The sequence below is a fragment of the Coffea arabica genome, chromosome 2c (genome assembly GCF_036785885.1).
Source record: "Coffea arabica cultivar ET-39 chromosome 2c, Coffea Arabica ET-39 HiFi, whole genome shotgun sequence".
Taxonomy (NCBI): Eukaryota; Viridiplantae; Streptophyta; class Magnoliopsida; order Gentianales; family Rubiaceae; genus Coffea; species Coffea arabica.
The window spans coordinates 871,496-891,535 of record NC_092312.1 but is presented as its reverse complement, the minus strand read 5'-3'; the positions used below and the strand labels follow the sequence as shown (position 1 = coordinate 891,535).

General features: G+C 36.8%; 2 protein-coding genes and 1 non-coding gene across 5 annotated transcripts; all 3 read right to left on the bottom strand.

The window, feature by feature from the left end:
• Positions 1-909: 909 nt before the first annotated feature.
• Positions 910-9,306, bottom strand: LOC113724839 (pyridoxal reductase, chloroplastic-like). Of its 3 annotated transcripts, none has more exons than XM_072073218.1 (8): positions 8,941-9,306; positions 8,422-8,650; positions 7,721-7,814; positions 7,370-7,493; positions 7,080-7,181; positions 6,445-6,596; positions 6,230-6,323; positions 910-1,586 (listed from the first exon to the last, which is right to left on the bottom strand). In XM_072073218.1, exons 2-8 carry the CDS (start codon positions 8,642-8,644, stop codon positions 1,122-1,124), a joined length of 1,254 nt encoding a protein of 417 aa, XP_071929319.1. In that variant the 5' UTR covers positions 8,645-8,650; positions 8,941-9,306; the 3' UTR covers positions 910-1,121. The 3 variants fall into 3 exon arrangements, with proteins under 3 accessions (XP_071929319.1, XP_071929317.1, XP_071929320.1); XM_072073216.1 differs by having other exon boundaries at positions 8,829-9,305; XM_072073219.1 differs by lacking the exon at positions 910-1,586 and adding an exon at positions 5,337-5,918 and having other exon boundaries at positions 8,829-9,298.
• Positions 9,307-10,944: 1,638 nt separating this feature from the next.
• TRNAL-UAG (transfer RNA leucine (anticodon UAG)) lies at positions 10,945-11,024 on the bottom strand. Its single transcript has one exon. It is a non-coding gene; the product is annotated as a tRNA-Leu (tRNA).
• A 482-nt stretch (positions 11,025-11,506) lies between these two features.
• Positions 11,507-13,012, bottom strand: LOC113720826 (uncharacterized). The gene is made up of 2 exons (XM_027245491.2): positions 12,429-13,012; positions 11,507-12,322 (listed from the first exon to the last, which is right to left on the bottom strand). The coding sequence occupies exons 1-2, from the start codon at positions 12,783-12,785 to the stop codon at positions 11,987-11,989; spliced, it is 693 nt and encodes a 230-aa protein (XP_027101292.2). The 5' UTR covers positions 12,786-13,012; the 3' UTR covers positions 11,507-11,986.
• Between the last annotated feature and the right edge of the window lie 7,028 nt (positions 13,013-20,040).

Sequence of the window (20,040 nt, the reverse complement as noted above, 5' to 3'; positions counted from 1 at the left end):
GATGTGACTTTTAATTAAATCTGGGCTGCTAATTGCCAAATCTTCTAGTTTTTAAGCAAAATCAATTCTTTGCGGTTCAAATTATATGGAGACAACAACTCTCTTAAGGTCAAATAATACACTGATGCGTATGGACAACGCGAAGGAACCTTTCTCTGTGATTGATGATGAATCACTGGAACTGCGACACATAAGCAAGCAATAATGTGCAAAACTTGGGCAGAGGGGAGAGCCCCAAATATGAAGACGGTCTTTGGTTGCTGGTTTTTGCTTTTGTCACTAGTCGAGTGGTCTGACTGTACTTGAACTTGCCAGATTAACTACAGAACTGGATTAGCTTTGCGATTAAGTGCAGTCTTCTTGGTTTGAGAACTCATCAGTGAAACATATGTTTACCAAGAAAAACAAAGAAGATTCTGGCATACACATCATGATTTCGATACGTGGAAATCCGTGTTGGCACCAATTTCGCTATGCAATGGTAGGAGTGGTGCCTCTGTTTATTTGATACTTTCAGAATTGGCACTCAAAACTCAACTTATCCTTCTCTTTTCTAATTTTTTTTCTTACCATTTTGGTGCCAAAAGTTTGAATCCATGATCTGCAGCCAATCTGGTGGCCAGTTCACCTAATACAAGTTGGTTAAAAAGGCTCACACCTTTTTTCTATCTGCAACAACACGAGGACGTAAATTGAGCCGGCCTCGCCAGCCCTGGTGCAACGGAAGGGGGAACAGCACGCAAGACACCAAAAGTAGTTACCCTATGATTAAACATAAACCCTGGGCTGTCTTCAACTGTTAGATAACTTAATACATGGACTCAACATCACAAAAAGAAGACAGACGCCAAGTACCCTTATTCCCCAGCACTGAAACCCAAAATTTCCATGAATCCTTACCACAGATAATTTGAAAGGAAAAAAAATCACCATAAGGCATTCAAGCATCGGGAATATTCAATTCTTGCCTGCTGCTAATCTGAGTAAACAGAAACACCAGTACTTTACATAATAATGATAAGCTTACAAAACCATCAAGCACATCCCCAAGGTAAGACATCAAGACCAAGGGATATTTACCGAGCAAGATCAACTGATGTTGTTATAGGCAAGTGTGCACCCTACAGCTTTGAAGCCGCACCCTTGTCCAAGAACCAATTCAACTTCCCGTCAGGTGAAACCATGTGCACGGGAAGCAAATCGGTGTCCTGATCACTACCCAGTGTTGAACGAACAGCATCGGCTTTACCAGCTCCTACTACAACAAGTGCAATATGTGCGGAAGCATTTATTACAGGGAATGTCAACGTTATCCTCTCCGGAGGAGGTTTTGGCGAGTCCTTGATGAAAGTAACCCACTTCTTGTTCTCTTTCACAAGTGGATGCCCATGAAAAAGAGAGGCAACGTGCCCATCTGGTCCCATTCCCAAAAGCATGAGATCAAATTTTGGAAAACCATTGACCTCTGATACTTCTATCGTCCTGTTCTTAACCAAGTGCTTGAGACAGGTCTCATAGTCATCTGCAGCACCTTCAGCAGACAATGCATCATTTATGGCATACACGTTGCCAACAGGAATTGGAATCTGGCAGACAAAGGAATAACAAATTACACAAGTTCAGAAACTTTCAGGTAATTCATTCATGGAGGGGAATAGGATGGCTACAAAACAAATTTGGTTCATCTAATCTGCAAGTAAAAACAAGTATCACAGCCACAATAAAGTGAAGGTAACACAAAACAACAGGGCAGGAGAGAAGAAGATAAACTGCAATAAACAAATATAGACTACCAAGCACATGTATAAATCTCCTACAACAAGATAGTTAACGAATCATGCCATACTTTGTTTTTGGACTATCATTAAGTTCACACATAATAGACAATCTACTTCCCTTGCCTTGCAAGTAACTTCAAATACAAGAGCAACATTCCTTATTAAGCTCAATTAATAACAACTCTATTGTTTGAAACAACATTCAGTGGCTTTCACCAAATGACAACTATTCCACCAATGCATGGGAACTTTTAAGGCCTCTGGCAAAGCCATAAATGCAGAACAAGAAGTAACTGAATGAAAGAACATATGGGATAAATGTGAGGCAAAAAACGAAGCACAATGGGAAAATGATGCCAAATAAAGGAGAATTGTTGCTAACCTATCACGTTCAAGTTGTTCATAAATAAAATATGTTTTCTTTATGCAGAAGTATTGCACTAGCACTTTAGTCAGCACTTCTGCTCTTTACGAAGAGATCTATGATTTAAACTTGAAAACTAACTTGCCCATGACTGATGACAAACCAAGGAATTTTGTTTCATGATAGTGAAGGTTACAACAATATAGATGAAAGGGGCAAAGTCTAAATTTCTCCAACATTAATCCCCGGGGACAAAACTCTATTTTTCATAGGGATTTTTTAGAAAATCTAAGTTTTATTATGGGAAGAGCTTTAATTTATTAGATGTCAGGGGATCCCAGAACCATCAACACCAATTACTCTTTGAGTAGTACATCAGAATGCTGTCAACATCAAGCACAGGGTGATCTATGAATGTAGAAATTGCTAGAAAAAGCCTATACTTTCAAATAACAATCTGAGCTTCATGTATTAACACCATGTCAAGCGCTTGTTCAGATGACCGATTTCCATTAACTCATCCACCATAGGGAGGAACACAGCTGTTAGTGAGGTCATCTGTTCCTTGTGCTCTTATTTTAGCCCAAACTCATCACATTTTCTATTACACCATCTTCAAGCTTCCAAGAGTATGTAGACACAAAAGTTTTAGTGTGAAAGAGAGGAAAGGGGGGGGGGGGGGGGAGAGAGAAACCTGAATACAAATCTTTCTTTTGCCATCTAGTGTAAATGTACAAAAAGCGGCATGCACGAGGCATAATTATATAGGTCAAATTAACATTCCACTGAAAAACTTGACCGCAATGTTGAAGGAACTAAGCTTAACTAATAAGCTTAAAATCCCAGATCATATGTTTACAAGCTATAACCAAGTATCCATCCACGAATTGGATTAAAGATGCAACAGATTAGCAGAATGCGATCAAATGATAAGCAAGAATTAGAAGGATAAGCTCATATCACTCGTGGGGTAGTATTTTAAATCCCAAGATAAAAAGAGAATTTGTAAAGCCAATGGTCATGCTTCTTCTTAACCTTGGATAGAAAGCCGTTATAGGCCAGAAAATAATTGCTATCGGGATGATCCTTTGGAACAACTCTTTCATCCGCCCAGAAAACGTGCCATTTGGACCAATCCACCAAATCAATGTAGGGAGGCTCTACTAATTTCCTGCCATCCCAGCATCCCAAATCAATAGAACGGAGAGATAGATATTAGAAAGAAGGAGGATATCGCATATCACTGACCTGAGAGACTTGACAAGAGAACCCCCGGATAAAACAAGGGTGAAGGCACCCCTTGTTTTGGCGAATTGATCAGATAGATGGGCGACATACCCAGCCAAGTCCACAGCCAGGTCTTCCTCCGACTCAAATACTTGTTTATTTTTCTCGGTTGATGAGGCCTCTGCCATTGACGTCTTTGGAGTCTTAAAAGAATTGGAATTGGTGGGATTGAACAACAATGAGAGTTGCTGTTTGAACCTGAGGAAGCAGAAAACGGAATCGGGCGATCAGGATCGAAAAGCCAAGGGAATGGAGTGGGGTGACAGGAGTGGTTGAAGTAGTAGAAGTAGCAAGGGAGTTCGGGTTGGGGAGGAGAGTCGGGAATGAAGTGCAAGAAGTAGAAGAAAGAACAGGGGAGCAAGAGGCCATATGTAGAATCAAGAATGGAGCAGAGCAGGATTCGAGGTTTCATATTTTAAAATTTTTAAAAAAAAAAAAACTAGTACGTGTTGGCAAAAGGAGATTGGAGACTGAACTGAAGAGAGGACAAGGAGGTACCAGTAGAAGGGCAGAACAGTATGGGCCACCGGCACCTGTAAGGACAAGGAAGGGTGAATGAAGCGGATTATGGCGGTTGCTTGGACGGTGGTGGCGTGGGGGCTACGAAGGGAAGGTGGAAATAGAATTGATATTTAACATGGGATAATTTCAAAAACCTCCCTCGAGGGTTTTGCCGATCTCATTTAATATCTCTAAAATTTTAAAAATTACGCTTATCTCTCTTATCCACTTAAAAAAAACAATATACTAACCTTAACATTCTATTGAAACTCTCTTGTTTGCCTGCCATGCTCACACAAACGATGGGTTTTATAATCATTTTCTCTCTTTATTCATTTCTCTTATATTTTATCACACAATATGAAAAACTATCAATATTATCCTCAACCTCTATGTTGATCAAATGTCAAACTAGTAACTTTTTTTTTTTATAACATTTGATACCATCCAATTTTTTCTGCTCCTTTTTTTAAAATTTTTGTATCAAAATCAAGAATAAATCGATAATAACAATGCCCAAAATTACTACCAAACTATGATAGTTCCATCATTGAACTAATCCAACAAGTTTTTAAAAAATTAAAATGACACTTTCTTCTCTATCGTAAAATTGATACGTATTTTCACTAAAGCACTAAAAAAAAAAACGGCTATTATAGCTATAGATTTATTGTTATAATTGATTATCAAACAATATAAAAAACTTGACGCTCATTCCTTTTATAATTATGCAAAATTAGTCTATAATTATTTAGAATAACAAATACTCCCTCCCTCCCATTTTGTTAGTTTTGATTTTTTTTTTCACACAGATTAAGAAAATGTAATTAATTTGGTTGGAAACATAAATTTAGATTAATAATTTCCTAAAATACCCTTATGCTAATCACGAAAAATGCCAATTAATATCAGTTACAGCTAATGGGTTAGTATTGGAGAAGCTCAATATATTCAATGTAGTGGATTAGTATTTAATAACAATGTATTAATAACAAGATATTTAATAAGGGTATTTTAGACAATTTAAAAGATTACTATATTTCTTAATGGAAAAGTGGACTACAATTTGAGACAGACGAAAAAGAAAAATAAGACTATCAAAGTGGGACCGAGGGAGTAAAACTTTATGAGATAAGGGTATTTTAGAGAATTCATTGAATTTTTAGCCCTTTTTTAAGGTTTGGTTACCAAAAATGTCACATTAATTAATGAAGGTAAGTGCAATTTGTCATCTGTACTCGAGTAACTCATACCAGGCGCAGGTGGAAGGAGCCAAAAATCCAAACGCCAGATATTAACTAACATCCTCATCTTTAGTTTCACTGATTAATAATAATTCCCGTGAAGATTTTGAATAATCCTCATAAAATGTAACAATAATAATGGAAAATTTGAAAGACAAAGCGGATGGAATTCTCTACGCACTGATTTTTTTTTGGTCACTCACCCCACAATTATATATTTCAAATAACAAATGGCAAATTCTACAGCAACGTACTTGTATTACACTGGACAGCAACTGAAGATTTAGCATACAAAGCCCAATTTGCTTTATCACTAGCCGTCGAGGGATCGGCACTGGATTCTTAGGAAGAGTGTTCCTGCTTTCAGAACTCAAAATGTTCACCCCCTTGCAAGGAAGCAAATGAGAGGTGGAAAGGCAAAAATAAAAATAAATGGCCCGAGGAAACGGAATAGGGAACACGATCAGGAGGGAAAGATGGGGCCAACGAGGACTCGAGGCACATAACAAGAGTAGCCTGAAATTCGCGACATATCGCATAATCATTCGCGACAGTTACTTAGCTGGTCTGAAAAATGTTTTGAATCATTTTGCTGGGAGATTCAAGGGCACCATATTCTAATTGAGATAACTCGTCTGCAGAGAGTTGCCAACCAAGGGCACCTAAATTCTCCTCGCCCTGCTTGACTGACTTGACTCCAGGTATTGGAATTGTTCCTTTGCAGATGCACCAATTTATAGCAACCTATGCGGACAACAATGCAATAAAAGTCCTAACATAAAAAGTTACTACCATCCTAGCACAAGTGTCATTACTTGCCTAACTTTTTAGCTTTGTTCACATTCCTCAGCCTTTCCCCATTTTAATTTTCAATACTGCTCGGATCTATTTAAATTCACTAGAACATAGGAGATTAGGAGGTAAGAACGCTCCAAAGCTTGATAGTTAGGTGGTCTCAGAATAGTGATTATCTACTGTTTAAGTCCTAACATTCTAACATGTGACGAGCACTCTATATGACGCACAATGCAACTTCAAAGTCAAGGGATAGATACCTGTGACATAGTTTTCCGTCTTTTCCCGGCAATTTCTTTTAATGAACTTAGTAAGGGCTCCAATCCCGGCAGGATTTGTCTAAATAGTAGGCCCCTACATGAGTTACAGCAAGATACCATGAGGCAAAGCATGATAGAGCTGCCCGGTATGTAATATTTGGAGATCAAGGCATATGCAGCTTTTAACAAGTGGAAGAATGCGAAGGTTCATTTACCTAGGTCCCTGAGGAAGATTAGAAGGGCTGTATTTCCCGGTTAGCATCCCAAGCCCCAAAGGACTATACGAAATCAATCTAATACCCAAAGAATCACATAACTTCTTGATCTCCATTTGGTCCCTTCCCATGCTAAGCAGTGAAAACTGAACCTGAACATTGGCAACCCTGAACACAAAATTATCAATCACAACAAAAACAGAAAGTTATTGAAATACTAAATAATAAAAAGGTGTTATTGTCAGCATCCTGAAACTGCCAAATGACTTCTGGGCTCCTAAATGATCAATGCAAAATATTTAAACCCCTGCCACTCGACGCATATTGCAACCAACACGTGTTGTAGGCCTCAAAATCTGATTAAGGACTCAGCAAAGGTCACCATCATGTATGCTCCACAGACATTCCAACAGACCTACTTGTATGTATCCTTTTCACTCGACTTATAAAGCATGTCTGTGTACTATGATTTAAGATGGGATGCAACAAACTCAAAAAAAAAAAAAAAAAAATTAAAAGTGGAAGTGTAATTATTTTTATCTATTATTGCCAGGCATTCAACTATGATTTCACAAAAACAGGTTAATACTCAGACTAGTATTGATTTCACTCAGAAGCCACAAAGGGAATAGCACCTGTGCAGAGCATAAAGGAACTCCCCTGGCTTTAAGGTAATCATGTATTTTCAGAAGTTGTTTTGGCCCATAATTGCTCACACCAACTGCCCGAACTAAACCCTGCATTCCAAGATTTCCATAATGTAGTCACAAATCATTGTAACGAACTAAAACAAAACTAAGGACATTGTGCTATTAATTATCCAGGTATCATGTCAACTCGTATAAAAGCCAAATGATAACAATCATCATGAGCATGGAACCAAGTAATGGCTGCGATTATTGAATAAATGCCTACAAGATTACACCTTCTCATGCATTGCAACCAAACCATCCCAAAGAGCTCGCTCTTGAAGAGGAGCGTAATTGGCAGTTGACCAGTGCAGCTGTCCAATTCCTATTTGTTCAATTTGCATCCGATGCAGAGAAGACCTTGGAAAAAATTGTCCATGATCATTTATCCAATCAAGAAAACTAGAAAAAACTGACATTAGGCTCTCAAAGATATCCTGTCCTGGCTCCTTGTGGAATCTCATTTACTTGGAATGGATTATTATCTCAATGTCCCTCACTTTTAATTGGAAGAGAGCTCAGATCTTGTTTCACTTAGAACTCAAAAAACACTAAACATCAATTAAAATAAAGAATTAGTAGCACACTTGCAAGCGTTGACAAATTGTCCAGGTGTTAGACGCCATGGATATGCAGCAAACTTTGTTGCAATGACAACGTCATCTTGGAATGCCTTTCTTCCTGACCCAAAAAAAAAGGCTGGTCTATTAGCGGTCTTGACAAAAACCAGACTTGTAAAAGACAAAATGATATTAGTCTCTATAAGCTTTAGTAGAAAGAAAAAAAAACTGAGATGCAGAAGTGAAAAGCAAAGCGGACAGGACTTCATCAATTGCCAATGACACTTGAGACAGCATCATACACTCCGACCAGTAACATGCCAAAACAAACAGCACAAGACATATGGAGAACCTGTTGATTGTTAATGCATTCCTTTACTGACTAGCAAACTTAAGTGCTAAAATTCCTTTTAAAAAAAAAATATAGTATATCAGTAACTTTTTGCAAGCATTGCAAAAAGGCAATTAGGTAAAGATAAGATCTCCAATACCCTGCTACGTATGTCATAAATGGTCACTGAAAATCCATAAATGCAGGTTAGGCCACAGGTGACAAGATAAAAATAACAGTGATAGACTATTGCAATCCCAAACCAAGAAATCAATCATCGATCCACCAAACTTCTGAAGGAATCAGTTTCCTCAGGAATATTACCAAAAAGTAATAGGAGTAGCAGTAGTAGTAGATGACAATATCACCAAAAAAAGGTGAAACAAAAGAAGCAGACCTTGAAACTCGCGGATGAATTTGCCAAGAAGTCTCTCGCTTTGTCCATTCAACTTCCCAGTTCCATAAGAATCAGCAGTATCAAAGAAATTAATCCCATTCTCCAGGGCAAGATTGAAAGTGTCCTGAAGCTGAGAGTCCATTGATTCCTGATAACCCCACAGAAGCTGGTTCCCCCATGCCCAAGTCCCAAACCCCATGGGCGACACTGTCAGAGGACCCATCTTTACCTGCCAAAATTCCCAAGAAAAGAAAATCCTGATCTATCAAATACTACTGGTACACAGCATATTAGTTTACTTCATAACGTATTTACTGGCATTATATAACACAATTTCACGTGGTACCTATCTGTTCCTTGAGGGGATTCATCAATTAAAGACTTACTAGCTAGTACTTAAATATTACCCTTTGCCAAGGCCAGAAACGAGGGAATTTGAGAGTCTTCAGGGAATTTAAGAGTGATGAAGGGATAAAGGAGTCTGCTGTTGAAGCTTTAGCTCCGCTGCATTTAACATACCAAGTGGGTGGTGCTGAGATCGATATTGATGCGGGCATCCAGATTGAGAGAGCCATTGCTCTCTCGCCTTTCTATTTTGTTGAAGCTTTAGCTCCGCTTTGCTGACTATTTTTTGTGGAGGACAGACAACGTGTATATACGTGTGTGGGATAAAAATATGAAAAAATGAACGCTGAAAACCATTTGAAGTTTATTTTGATACACAGAATAGAACCCTCTCTCTGTCGTTTTGGGCACAGATACATACATACAGTGGTAGTACTCTTTAATTTAGTGGCATTCGATAATGAAATCACGAAATGAAAGCGGGAAGGAGCGGCTCTATCTAAAATTAGCAAAACAATCTCATCCATTTATTCAATTCGAAGGCTAAACAGGGAAAGAAAAGAACAGTAGCAACTGCTGCTGAAGAATGAATAAGAAGAATATGTTTGTTCTAGGGATAATTTCAGAAACCTCCCTTGAGGTTTTTGACAATTTCATATAACCCTCTCAAAGTTTTTAAAATTATACATACTTCCCTTATTATTTAAAATGAATCCTTAAATATTTTAAAGAAATTCCCTTTTTTGGTATACTTATATTTAGAATGATTTTTAAAATTAATTTTTCATTCTTTTTCCTTTTTATTTTAATTTTTTTTCCAATAAAACTGTAGAACTAACACTATTACCTCTAGTTTCTATTTTAATCAAATGTCAAACTACTGATTTTTTTTTATGAGTTAACTTTATTTGTAATCAAATGTTTTTTGCTAATATTTGTTTCTATTTTTTGGTATTAAAATTAACAATAAATTAAAAAATGACTCAAAACCATTACTAAATTATGATAATCCCACTACTCGAAAAATGCATAAACTCTAAATCAATTATTTCAACATTTTCTTTTCTACCTTATAAAACTAAATTCATAATAAAATACCATCAAAAGTATCATATCATAGTGATAAAATTACTATTATAGTTGTTTATTCAATAGTATATATGGACATGAAAATTTTGGTACATTTTCCTTATAATTACACTACATAATCTTATAATTGTATAGAAAAATAAATTAAAACTCATTACACAAGGGTATTTTTTATATTCATTTAAAAATGTGACCAAGTCAATATTATTTTAAAATTTTGTTGTTAAAACTATCAAATCAAGGGAGGTAGATGTAATTTTTCAAATCTCAAGGAAGTTCAGTGAAATTGTTAGAGAGGTTTCCGAAATTAACCCATTTGTTCTATGAAATAATTTCAAAAACCTCCCTTGAATTTTTTGACAATTTCACCCTAGTTTTAAAAATGTTTTTGACAATTTCACACAAGTTTAAAAATTATACATACCTAGCTTGAATTTATCATTTTGGTAACAATAATCATTCAATGTTCAAATTTTTGAATGAATAGCCCAAAATGCCCTCATGAAATTGTGGTACATTTTATCCTTTTATAAAATTCTTAAAAAATATATAGAACATGCATAAGATCTCAAGCCTACTTTCAACCATCATCTTTACTATGTTAAATCTTTCATATTCCCATTTTTCAAATTAGTACAATTATCACTATGATCATCACACCATTAGTCCCTAAATTCTAAAATCTTAATCTAAATTGTAAAAGAAAAATTAAAGTATTATTAAACTTAAAAAATTTCACCAACTGCACTAGTATAACATGTTATCCCCTAAATGTTGGAGTAAAAACACTAGTCCCATCAATTTTAAACCTTTACCTTATATTTTCTTCTATTCATTTTCAGATCCTCCAATCAAAACTAAAATTAGTTTGTAATACATTAAAATTATGTTTAGGACATAATTGGCTATTTCATGGGTGAAATTTTATTTTTGTTTTCATTGAATGTTTAATTTTGTAATGCATTCATATGCACCAGATAAAAAATATTAATATGTGAAAGTTATTATGGTCATCTTATGGGAACGTACTGTTATTCATAATGTTATTAAAAACCTCAAGATTACTCAGTAAAACAACAAACAAGTTTATGACGGCTGTGGGATTTGAACCCACGCCCTTTCGGACCAGAGCCTAAATCTGGCGCCTTAGACCACTCGGCCAAACCGTCGTGATTGGTGTTAATGAAGTAGTGCTTCCTCTTTTAAGAATTTGAACATCTTCTTGAATCAGTCCTAGTCACATACATGTCTAGTTCCTTTTCTCCTATTACTGAGTTGAATATGTTGATGATGGCATAAATAGTGATCTTCTTTGTTTTGTTTTGAGGTCTGCTTTCAGCAGGTCATTAAAAGTTGATTTTTTTTTTAAAATTTTAATTTTTGGGGAATCCGTAATCGTCATCATAGTGTAGTAATTCGATTTTTCCAGTTGTCATGATCTGCGCATGTCTCCTTATTCCTCCTTTTCACTGACTGATCGTACAATTCTTCTCTGTTTTCATAAAAATTTTGTCTTCCTCCTTTTTTCGCGCTTTTATTAAACCCGGGATGATCGAAGCTTTCGAGTGACAAGAGAAAGATGGATAGACTGGTTTGGTTGTTGGGAGCTATCGTTTAGCGGTATCCTGGCATTATATTCAGTCAGCAACAGTTATTAAATCCCTAGTAGTAGTTCTCTGATAAATCATGTCAAAATTACAAAGGGGAAGAAAAACAAAACAAAAAAGGAAAGGGGGATTCAATTTGGGTTTCCCTTATTCTGCATATGTACTGCTGGCTTGTTCTACACATGTACTGTTGAGCGTCGATCATTCATTCAGATTGTTTTAAAGATCCAAGAAAACCTCGAGGAGGGGAGAAGATGGTAGAAATGGGTTTGGGAATCCGGGCTCATACTGATCTCGATAAACGGAATTGTCTCCCAAGCCATTCCAGTGCCACTTTTTCTCCTTCCGGCTGTCTCTTTCTCATGTAATTCTACCAAACCAACTTTGAGGATGGCTAGTGAGATACTGATCAGGCTAAGCCCCGGAATTCTTTTCCCTGGCACTGCCAGATACCATAGGCTTTTAAAGTTCTGGAGGCATATGCACTGGATTTTCTGGTATCTCCATTCTGTCTTCTTTCATTATTAGCAAAGGCCATCTGAGAAATCCCACCAACTTGAAGGGCAACATGACTCATCCAAGAGCCCATCTGAGACAAGATTGCACCATGGCTTTCGTGATGCAGATGAACTCTCTCCTTGTTCAGTCAAGATATCAAAATCTGCTTGGTCTTCCTTTCCAAAGTGTTCATCAACCCCTACCCCATCAACATTCACCTTTGTTGTCCTCTCATCATCTTCTCTGCGCTCACGATGCTCGTCTCTTTTTGGTGGAGCTGTATGCTCTGCATTTTCATTTGAATCCTTGCTGCTGCTCTGCCTCTTATTGGAGTTTTCCAGCAGACCATTTAGCGTGTGCAACTGTAAGAGAGCAGGAACAAGAAAGTAAAGGAACAAGAAAAAGAATAGATAACATTGAAGTAACGACTCTTAAATTAAGGAGAACCGGTTGTAGATACTTAGATACCTGCTCGAGCAAAGACTCATTTTCTTTCTTCAAGGCTTCAAATTGGTGGCATAGAGCATCGAAATTCGCTTTTAGTACTCTATATTCTTGCTCTAGTTTCTTTGATTTCCATCTCGCCCTTTTGTTCTGAAACCAGATTGATACCTGGCGCGGCTGCAGGCCTAGATCTTTTGCCAGCTGCATCTTGTTCCTTGGTTCAAGCTTTGCCTCCCGATTAAACATGGACTCAAGTGACTTCACTTGTTCATCACTGAACCTCTTAGCATTGTTGCGCCTCTTTCTCTTCGGAACCGGGAAAGGGCTGTGCTTGTTGGAAGGCTTCCAGCGCTCTTGTTCAAAATAGCCTGTTTGTTCCATCGCGTTGTTGATTTCTGAGTCTCAACTCCTTTATTTAACTCCTTTTGTCGGCTTGAGGGGCAATAGACTACCCTCTATGTTCTAGCCTACGCCTACTGCTCTTCCGAAGCTGTTGCAGATGTGGGCTTTTGATATATAATCCTGCATGTAGAAAAGCCGGAATGAGGTGGGTAGGATAGAGGTGTGATGCAATTGACTGAAGTTTTTTTTTTTTCCCCTTCCAGTAGGAGACGGATGAAATTTAAAAAGCAAAAATGACACCAAAAAATTTTTTTAAATTCAAAACCTCTAATTTTTGGAATTCCAATCTGCTGATTGCGATTGTTGTATTTCTTCAAGATTTAGGGTGCTCTTATCTATGCCATTGTTTCCATAGATTTTTTTTTTCCTTTTTTTTTTTTTTTCTGGCGAAGAGGGTATTTGGGCCTTTGACCCGACTAATCCCACCCTGGCTCGGAAAAGGAGGTCCCACTCCACTCCGAGCACGGTAGTAAGGGGGTTCGAACCCTGATTGTCCAGATGATTGTCCAGATAAGTCTACCATACTCTAAAGAGGAAGGAGCTGACCGCTCGAACTAACTCTTGGGGGCTTCCAAAGATTAAGTTAGTGTACCTTTGTGCTCGAATAAAATTCATGTGTGCAACGTTTGTAATTGCAAAATAATCATGTAAGAAATACAACCACAGTAAAACTCCATGAAAACCCCCTAAACATGCTTAACCCGTGTCTTGAGAAACGCCTAGACCTACCGTGGTTGCTTTCAAAGTCATCAGCTTGATGGCTGAGTTCACGCATGTGATTTTATCCTTTCGTAGTCTCCACATATCTATATTGGCTTTATAATTTTGCGGTAAAAATCCTTGTTTGGCTATTATTTTTTTGTTTTTAATAATATGGTGGGCTTGGTGAGATAAGGGGAGAAAGGTTTTTCTGTCCGAATTTGACCGCTCATCTTCATGAATGCGTGGATGTAGCAATTTTGATTTAAACTTGTGCTAGTGTAAGACTCTTGATTACCAAAGTGCTCGTCAGTTGTTTGTTACTAATCAGGTACAGAATTTTGCGAAAGGGGGGACTGTTGGTGATTACTTGTACTAATTCGTAGCTCTTGCTTGATGCTTTGCCTTCTTCTTCTTCTTCTTCTTCTTCTTCTTTTTTCTTGTTTTTTACTTCCGATTTTCATTTTGCTGACAGCAAATTTCTCCCCGGAAATAACTTAGGCGCTAAAAGACAGATGTCTGCTACCCTTATACGCCTCATGTTTCTCTCATGCCATCTTTTTCTTTGTATTTTCCTGTTCTCTTGTTTTTAAGTAGAGTTAGCCATCATTTAAAGTAGGCTGTTGTTTGTCCTTAATGGCTGCGTCTCAAGCTGATAAACTCTTCATCATTGCTCCTTCACTCCGGTTTTATGTGAATGTGAATGTTGCTGACTTATTTAGACTCACAAAAGCTAGGCGCAGGCGTAGAGTGCTCTGTTATGCATTTCTGTACAAGTGCCGGTAATTGACAATATTGTACTAGGTAATTTTGCTCTGCTTCTCGAGTATTACTGCTACTATTGCATTGTAATTCATGGTCACCTGAGAGAGAGCGATGGTCTTATCAGGAGAAAGACTGTGGAGTGTCGCTGCCTGATAAGGCCCAAAAAAAAAAAAAAAAAAGAAGTTGAGGCTGTATAAACCATGAGAAGAAGAAAATAGACCCTCGAACAAATCAAATTATTTCAGTTTTGTCTGAAGATTAAACCCTTTTGATTTTGCGTACAGATAGGTGTGTCGTGTTTCACAATCAAACCTTGTCAAACAGAACTTTTCTTCTTGACGGTTTAAGTCGAAGGAAGTGCCGTTTGGAATATTGGGCATGTCCTGTCCACGGTAGGCGGTATGGAATTCAAGGCCCTATTGCATTCTTCACAGGTGTCATCGCCTCCCCTGGGAGTGCTTTGGAGTTTGTTTAATATCTCCAAGGCAAATATGACCCACCCTATGGTTCAAAGTCATTCCATACAAGGACGTGGAAGTACCCCAGTGGCTTATCCAAAAGTATGTTATGCATCGACTGAGAGTGAAGGTTAATCTAATCAATCTTAAAGTTTCTCTGAAATAAAGAATGGTTTTGGACCACCAAGACTAGTTTTTTTTTTTTTTTTTTTTTTTTTTTGTTTAACTTGGGAACTTGCGGATAAGGGGGGCAGGAACGGTTGGCGATTTTGATCATTTTCAACAGCGCGTAACTTTGATTGCACACGGCGTAATTTTATTTGTACAACGTGTAATTTTAGTACAAAATTTTACAAGTCCTACACACATTGTGAAAATTGATGTACAACTAATAACCTGAACCGCATATTTTTTTTTTGGCCAAAATTTGGCTGTGAACAGTTCAGGAGCCCCTCATCCGGGAACTTGCTGATCTGGTCTTTGGTATTCAAGCATTTTTTTTTTCTCCCAAAACCCATAAAATAAAGAAACACGAGGATCTCCCACCCAAAAAAAAAAAAAAAAAAAAAATCACTTATCTCCCGTCCATCATATGACATATCCTCAGAGATTCAGGCTTCCCGAGGTGTGGTGCTGGTTTCTTCTATTCTTTCGTAGCATTTTGTTTTTTTTTTTTTTCTGAGCCCTTCTCACTAGATCTTTTGTTTGTCCCGTAAGTGAATTCTCATCTTAAACTTGCAAAAATAATTTTCAAAGCCCTATCAGACTCAACGTCAAAAGGTGCATCTTAGATTTTGTTCAATTTCTTTTTGCACCCTGCAACGCTGGTGCTTCCTTTTTTTTCTTTTTTTTTTTTTGGTGAAAGCTGGTGCTTCCTTTGCTTAAAGCGAGTGAACCCTCAACTTTCCCTCCCTCCCTCGCAAAAGAAAATATCACGGGCGTTGTCAAAAGGTGTCTAATGAAAAATGAGTAGCCGCAAGTTTCTGGAGTTGGTAACATTTATTAATGCTTGGTTGAAGGACGAACGATGACATGTCCACATCAGGGCCCAACTTTGCGAAGAAATTGCGATGTATTCCTCTCTCACTGACTAACATCTTCGTGAAAATGACCCGAGAGAGCCCCAAAAATAGCCAGATGTGGAGGGATGATGATTGCTGAGAGTTTGCATGGACGACCCGCATTGGGCGAAGAATGGGTGGGAAGAGATGCGTTTTGGAGCCGTCGGATCTCTGATGATGCACGGGACATGGGGCTGGGTCGGACAGGTGTTCAGAGCGGACTGGTGCCACAAATCAATGCGTCTGGATGATGGAAGATACATAAATTCTGTGTTCGCTTTCACAGGCTAGAGGGGGCAGCCGATGGTGTTTCGTTTCGTGTACAGAATTGTTAGCTAGTTTTTGTGTTTTTGGGAGGGGGGGGGGGGGGGGAAGATTTGGGATTGGAAATTGATGATTCCATCATCGGTCATCATTATGGAGATGATGTACAATAATTAATATGCAGCAGCATTGGATGAGATTGGTATTTTGCTAATATGTCAAGGGTTGATTGCCACTTGCATCTACAGAGACTGGACAAGATGTTTGCAAGTTGTGCCAGTCTATCTTCTTCGTTTTTTTGGATAAACGTCCGTGTATCTCAACTCTGAAGATCGGTGGGTATTTTGTGCTAGTGAGATGATTGGATTACTATTTTTAGAAATTCTGTGGAAAGATATTCTGTACACTGTACTTGTTTGATATATATAAAATAAAAATATGATTAAAAAGACGTGTTTAAGAAAAAAAAAAAACATAATTTCTTGCGGAGTATTACTTGTTGATTAGGGCTTTGCTTCTTCATATATGCATTGGATTAAAATTGCTGCTGGCATCCCTTTGTAGTTTATCAAGATTAGAGGCGTTACTAGTGTGGTGGCGCCCATTCTACCCCTCCTCGTTGTCTGAATTTAATTTCTGCTAAAAAGAATACGAGTATCTTGAAATGTGAAAGGTGATTAGGATTTTTATTTTTGTAAAATATTACAATCTTTCATAGTTTCTTCGTCCCAATTTGATAGTTTTTTTGCACATGATTTAAGAAAATTAGCTATCTTTATTGAAAAAGTAAATCTAAGCCACTGTTTCTCTAAAATATCTTTACATTAATATTAGTAGTATGACTAACCATTATATTTTTACATTAATTGCAACAACGATACTATGAAAAGTTGCACCATTTAAGGCATGAATCAAAGCACTCAATAAATCAAGTAGGTCATATTCATTGATGACGTTTTACATTAAACAAGGACATTTTAGAAAAAGTTATAAATTAACTATACATTCTGTTATTAGAAAGTAGACTATAATTTGGGACAACTAAAAAAAGAAAAATAAGACTATCAAAATTGGACGAAAAGGGGGTATAATTAAAACTCTCTCTACTCTTCTCGTTGTTGTTATTATTATTATTATTATTATTTCCTTTCTTTTTCCTCACTTTTCACCATATTTGTGTACTCCATGCCATAAAATGAAAAACTACACACATTCGGATGTAAATTAACGGACATATAAATCCTACAAAATGAAAAAAGGATCTGATAGATCTAATAGTATATACTACTTCTTAGTCACTTTTGTTTTTGGGTTGAGAAGTACCTTTGAGTGACTTAGAGGTCAATGGTAAACACCTTCCGGACTTTGGAGTTTGTGAATTCAGATTCGTGTGCTCCGGCTCGGTCCAACCGTGCTGTAATTGCGCCGAAAGTGACTAAGGGAGTTGGACTTTGTTTGAAAGCTGACTGGACTCGGGCAATTCTGATGTCAGTTTAGTACATGTTTGGGCTACACGAACTTAAGAAGCCCAAAGGACTTTTACCCATATTTGCAATGCGGAAATTGCCAATAGCAGCTGTTGTATATTTTTTGACTCATGAGCAGGACATGCAATACCTTAGCCGAGTTGTGGTACGTGTTTTGTAGGTGCTGTATTACCCGTAATTTTCTGTAAATTAAGTGTCAAAATATTACCCGTCAATTTTATTTTTTTTTTTAAATATACCTAAAGGCACTACGCGTAATGAATCTGGGTATCGTGGACTATGCTAAAGGACTGATTGAAATTTCTCTGGGGCCTATTTACGGTCAACAGCTGGATCTGGGGCATTATGCTGGTTCTGAACTAGGCCCATCCCGTTATTGCGCGTGTTTTCAGAGTATCAAATACAAGAATAGTATAGTATTTCTTTCTAGTACAGTCCAAATCCGTGACTGCCTGACTTACCGCTATTATCTGCAGATTACATATTCCTTAAATGATATTTCTTAAAAAAAAAGTGGAGCGGAGTTATAACGTTCCGTTTAAGAAAAGGTCAGACTCAGACCAAACACGGTCGGTTTCTGCGTTAAGTTTGCTATTAGTCACGTGGGCAGAAGTTGCATCCCGTCTACGGAAAGAGTCGAAACACCGTGGGGCTGCGTTTCACTTTCCTTGCCCCTCCGGCCTCCGCTACATGACTTTCCGTTGCATTAGAAACGGACAATTTCTCCCCATCACACTTCAATAAAATTTATTTTTAAGAATCAACACAATTTATAATATATTTCACTATTTGTGTTATTTATATATATATAATTTTTTATGAAATTAATTAAGTTTTGCTGTCTGATTAATCATTGCAAATTTTATCATGATTTTTTTCACCTTTATTTTTTACGTTCCCTCCTCCTCCGAACCACTTAAACCCATCATTCTCTCAACTTTTCATCATTTAAATATTTTTTTTTGTAAATTAAGCGCCAAGATATTTTTAAAATATCATTTTTCAAGATGTTGATCTAAAGATCGGACGAAAAATAATGACGCATAACTGCATAAATCAATAACATCATATAAATTTGGATATAAATAAATAGAGAAACCAACGGAGGGCATCCAATAATGCCTCGGGTAAATTCAACCAATTTAAGGCAAAGAAGAAGACAATAACGCTGTTGTTTTTTCTTCCTCTCTTATTCTTCTTTTATTTAATAAGAAACTGGTGAAATTTAAGAAATAAGGAGGGCGAAGGAAATTTTGAATTCAAAATCAATCATGTTGTTTTATGTGTAAGTCCAATTTGGTTGATGAATTTGTCATCAGCATTTGGGCAAAATTAATTTCAGTTCGTTCACCTCTCTCATAATTAAGAAACCAATATATGTGCGTGTGTTTGTTACCAAGTTGTGACTTGCAAGTGGCGGCAAATTTCACATAAATTACATCTATTGATTGGGCTCAAGTCCAAGCAGACAACCCACGGCCCACACACTGCACGGCCTTTGGTTGATTTGCTTTTGGACTTCGCAGTTTAATTGCAATGCATTATTGTTATTTCGTGGTCGATAGACATTCATTCTCTTTATTACCGCCAAAAAACTAAAAGGAAGGATAGACGTGTCGTCCACTGATCCCTTCGCAGCGCAGGTAACTTTTTTTTTTTTTTTTTTTTTTAAGCAAATCACTTAAATGTAACATTTTAGTGGCCGGTGGTTCAGCGCAGGTAACTTTAAATATAGAGCTAATTAATATATAAAAAAGCAAGTGAAAATCGCCGTGTCTCTGGACGATGAAAACAAATATAAAAAATTCTTAAAATCAAAATGAGGGAATCATTGTTCAGTTTGTCTCTGTCATGAGTCGTATATTGTTTAGAATAGGGTTTTTCTTAAACATATTATCATCATCTGCGACTTAGCTTTAACCTTTTTGTTTAGGGTAGTGGTGCTTTTGCAAAAAAAAAATTACTTCTAGAAGACAAAAGTACTTTTAATGTATCTAATGAGCATCATTTCTTCAATTCAGGGGTTGAGTTTTTGACCAATAAGTCATTTTTGGCATATGTTTAAAATTGGTGCTTTTAGAGCGATTTTTGTATTTCAAAAAATAAAAAATAACTTTAGCAATTTTATTATAAATTTTAAACTAAATAAAGAGATAACTATGTTTTAGGAATTTAAAATTGCACATTATCAAATAGAAAATAAATTTAAACTTTAGCAATCCTAAATAGGCCTTTATACCTCAGCCTTGGCATAAGTTATCGCATATAGATTTGCATATAACCTCTAGATTGCCAATATTTAATGTGTTCTTATTTTTTACATCAATAAATTTAAATGCATGACACAAAATATGGAATTAATTTTAAAAATCTCTTTTTACACATATGATATGCATCTAAACCTTTAAACTTTAAAAAAGGGAAAATAAAAGAAAAAACTTTATAATGATAGTACAAGCAACATCAATACTCTTCCTAAATAAATAGTTAAATAAACAAA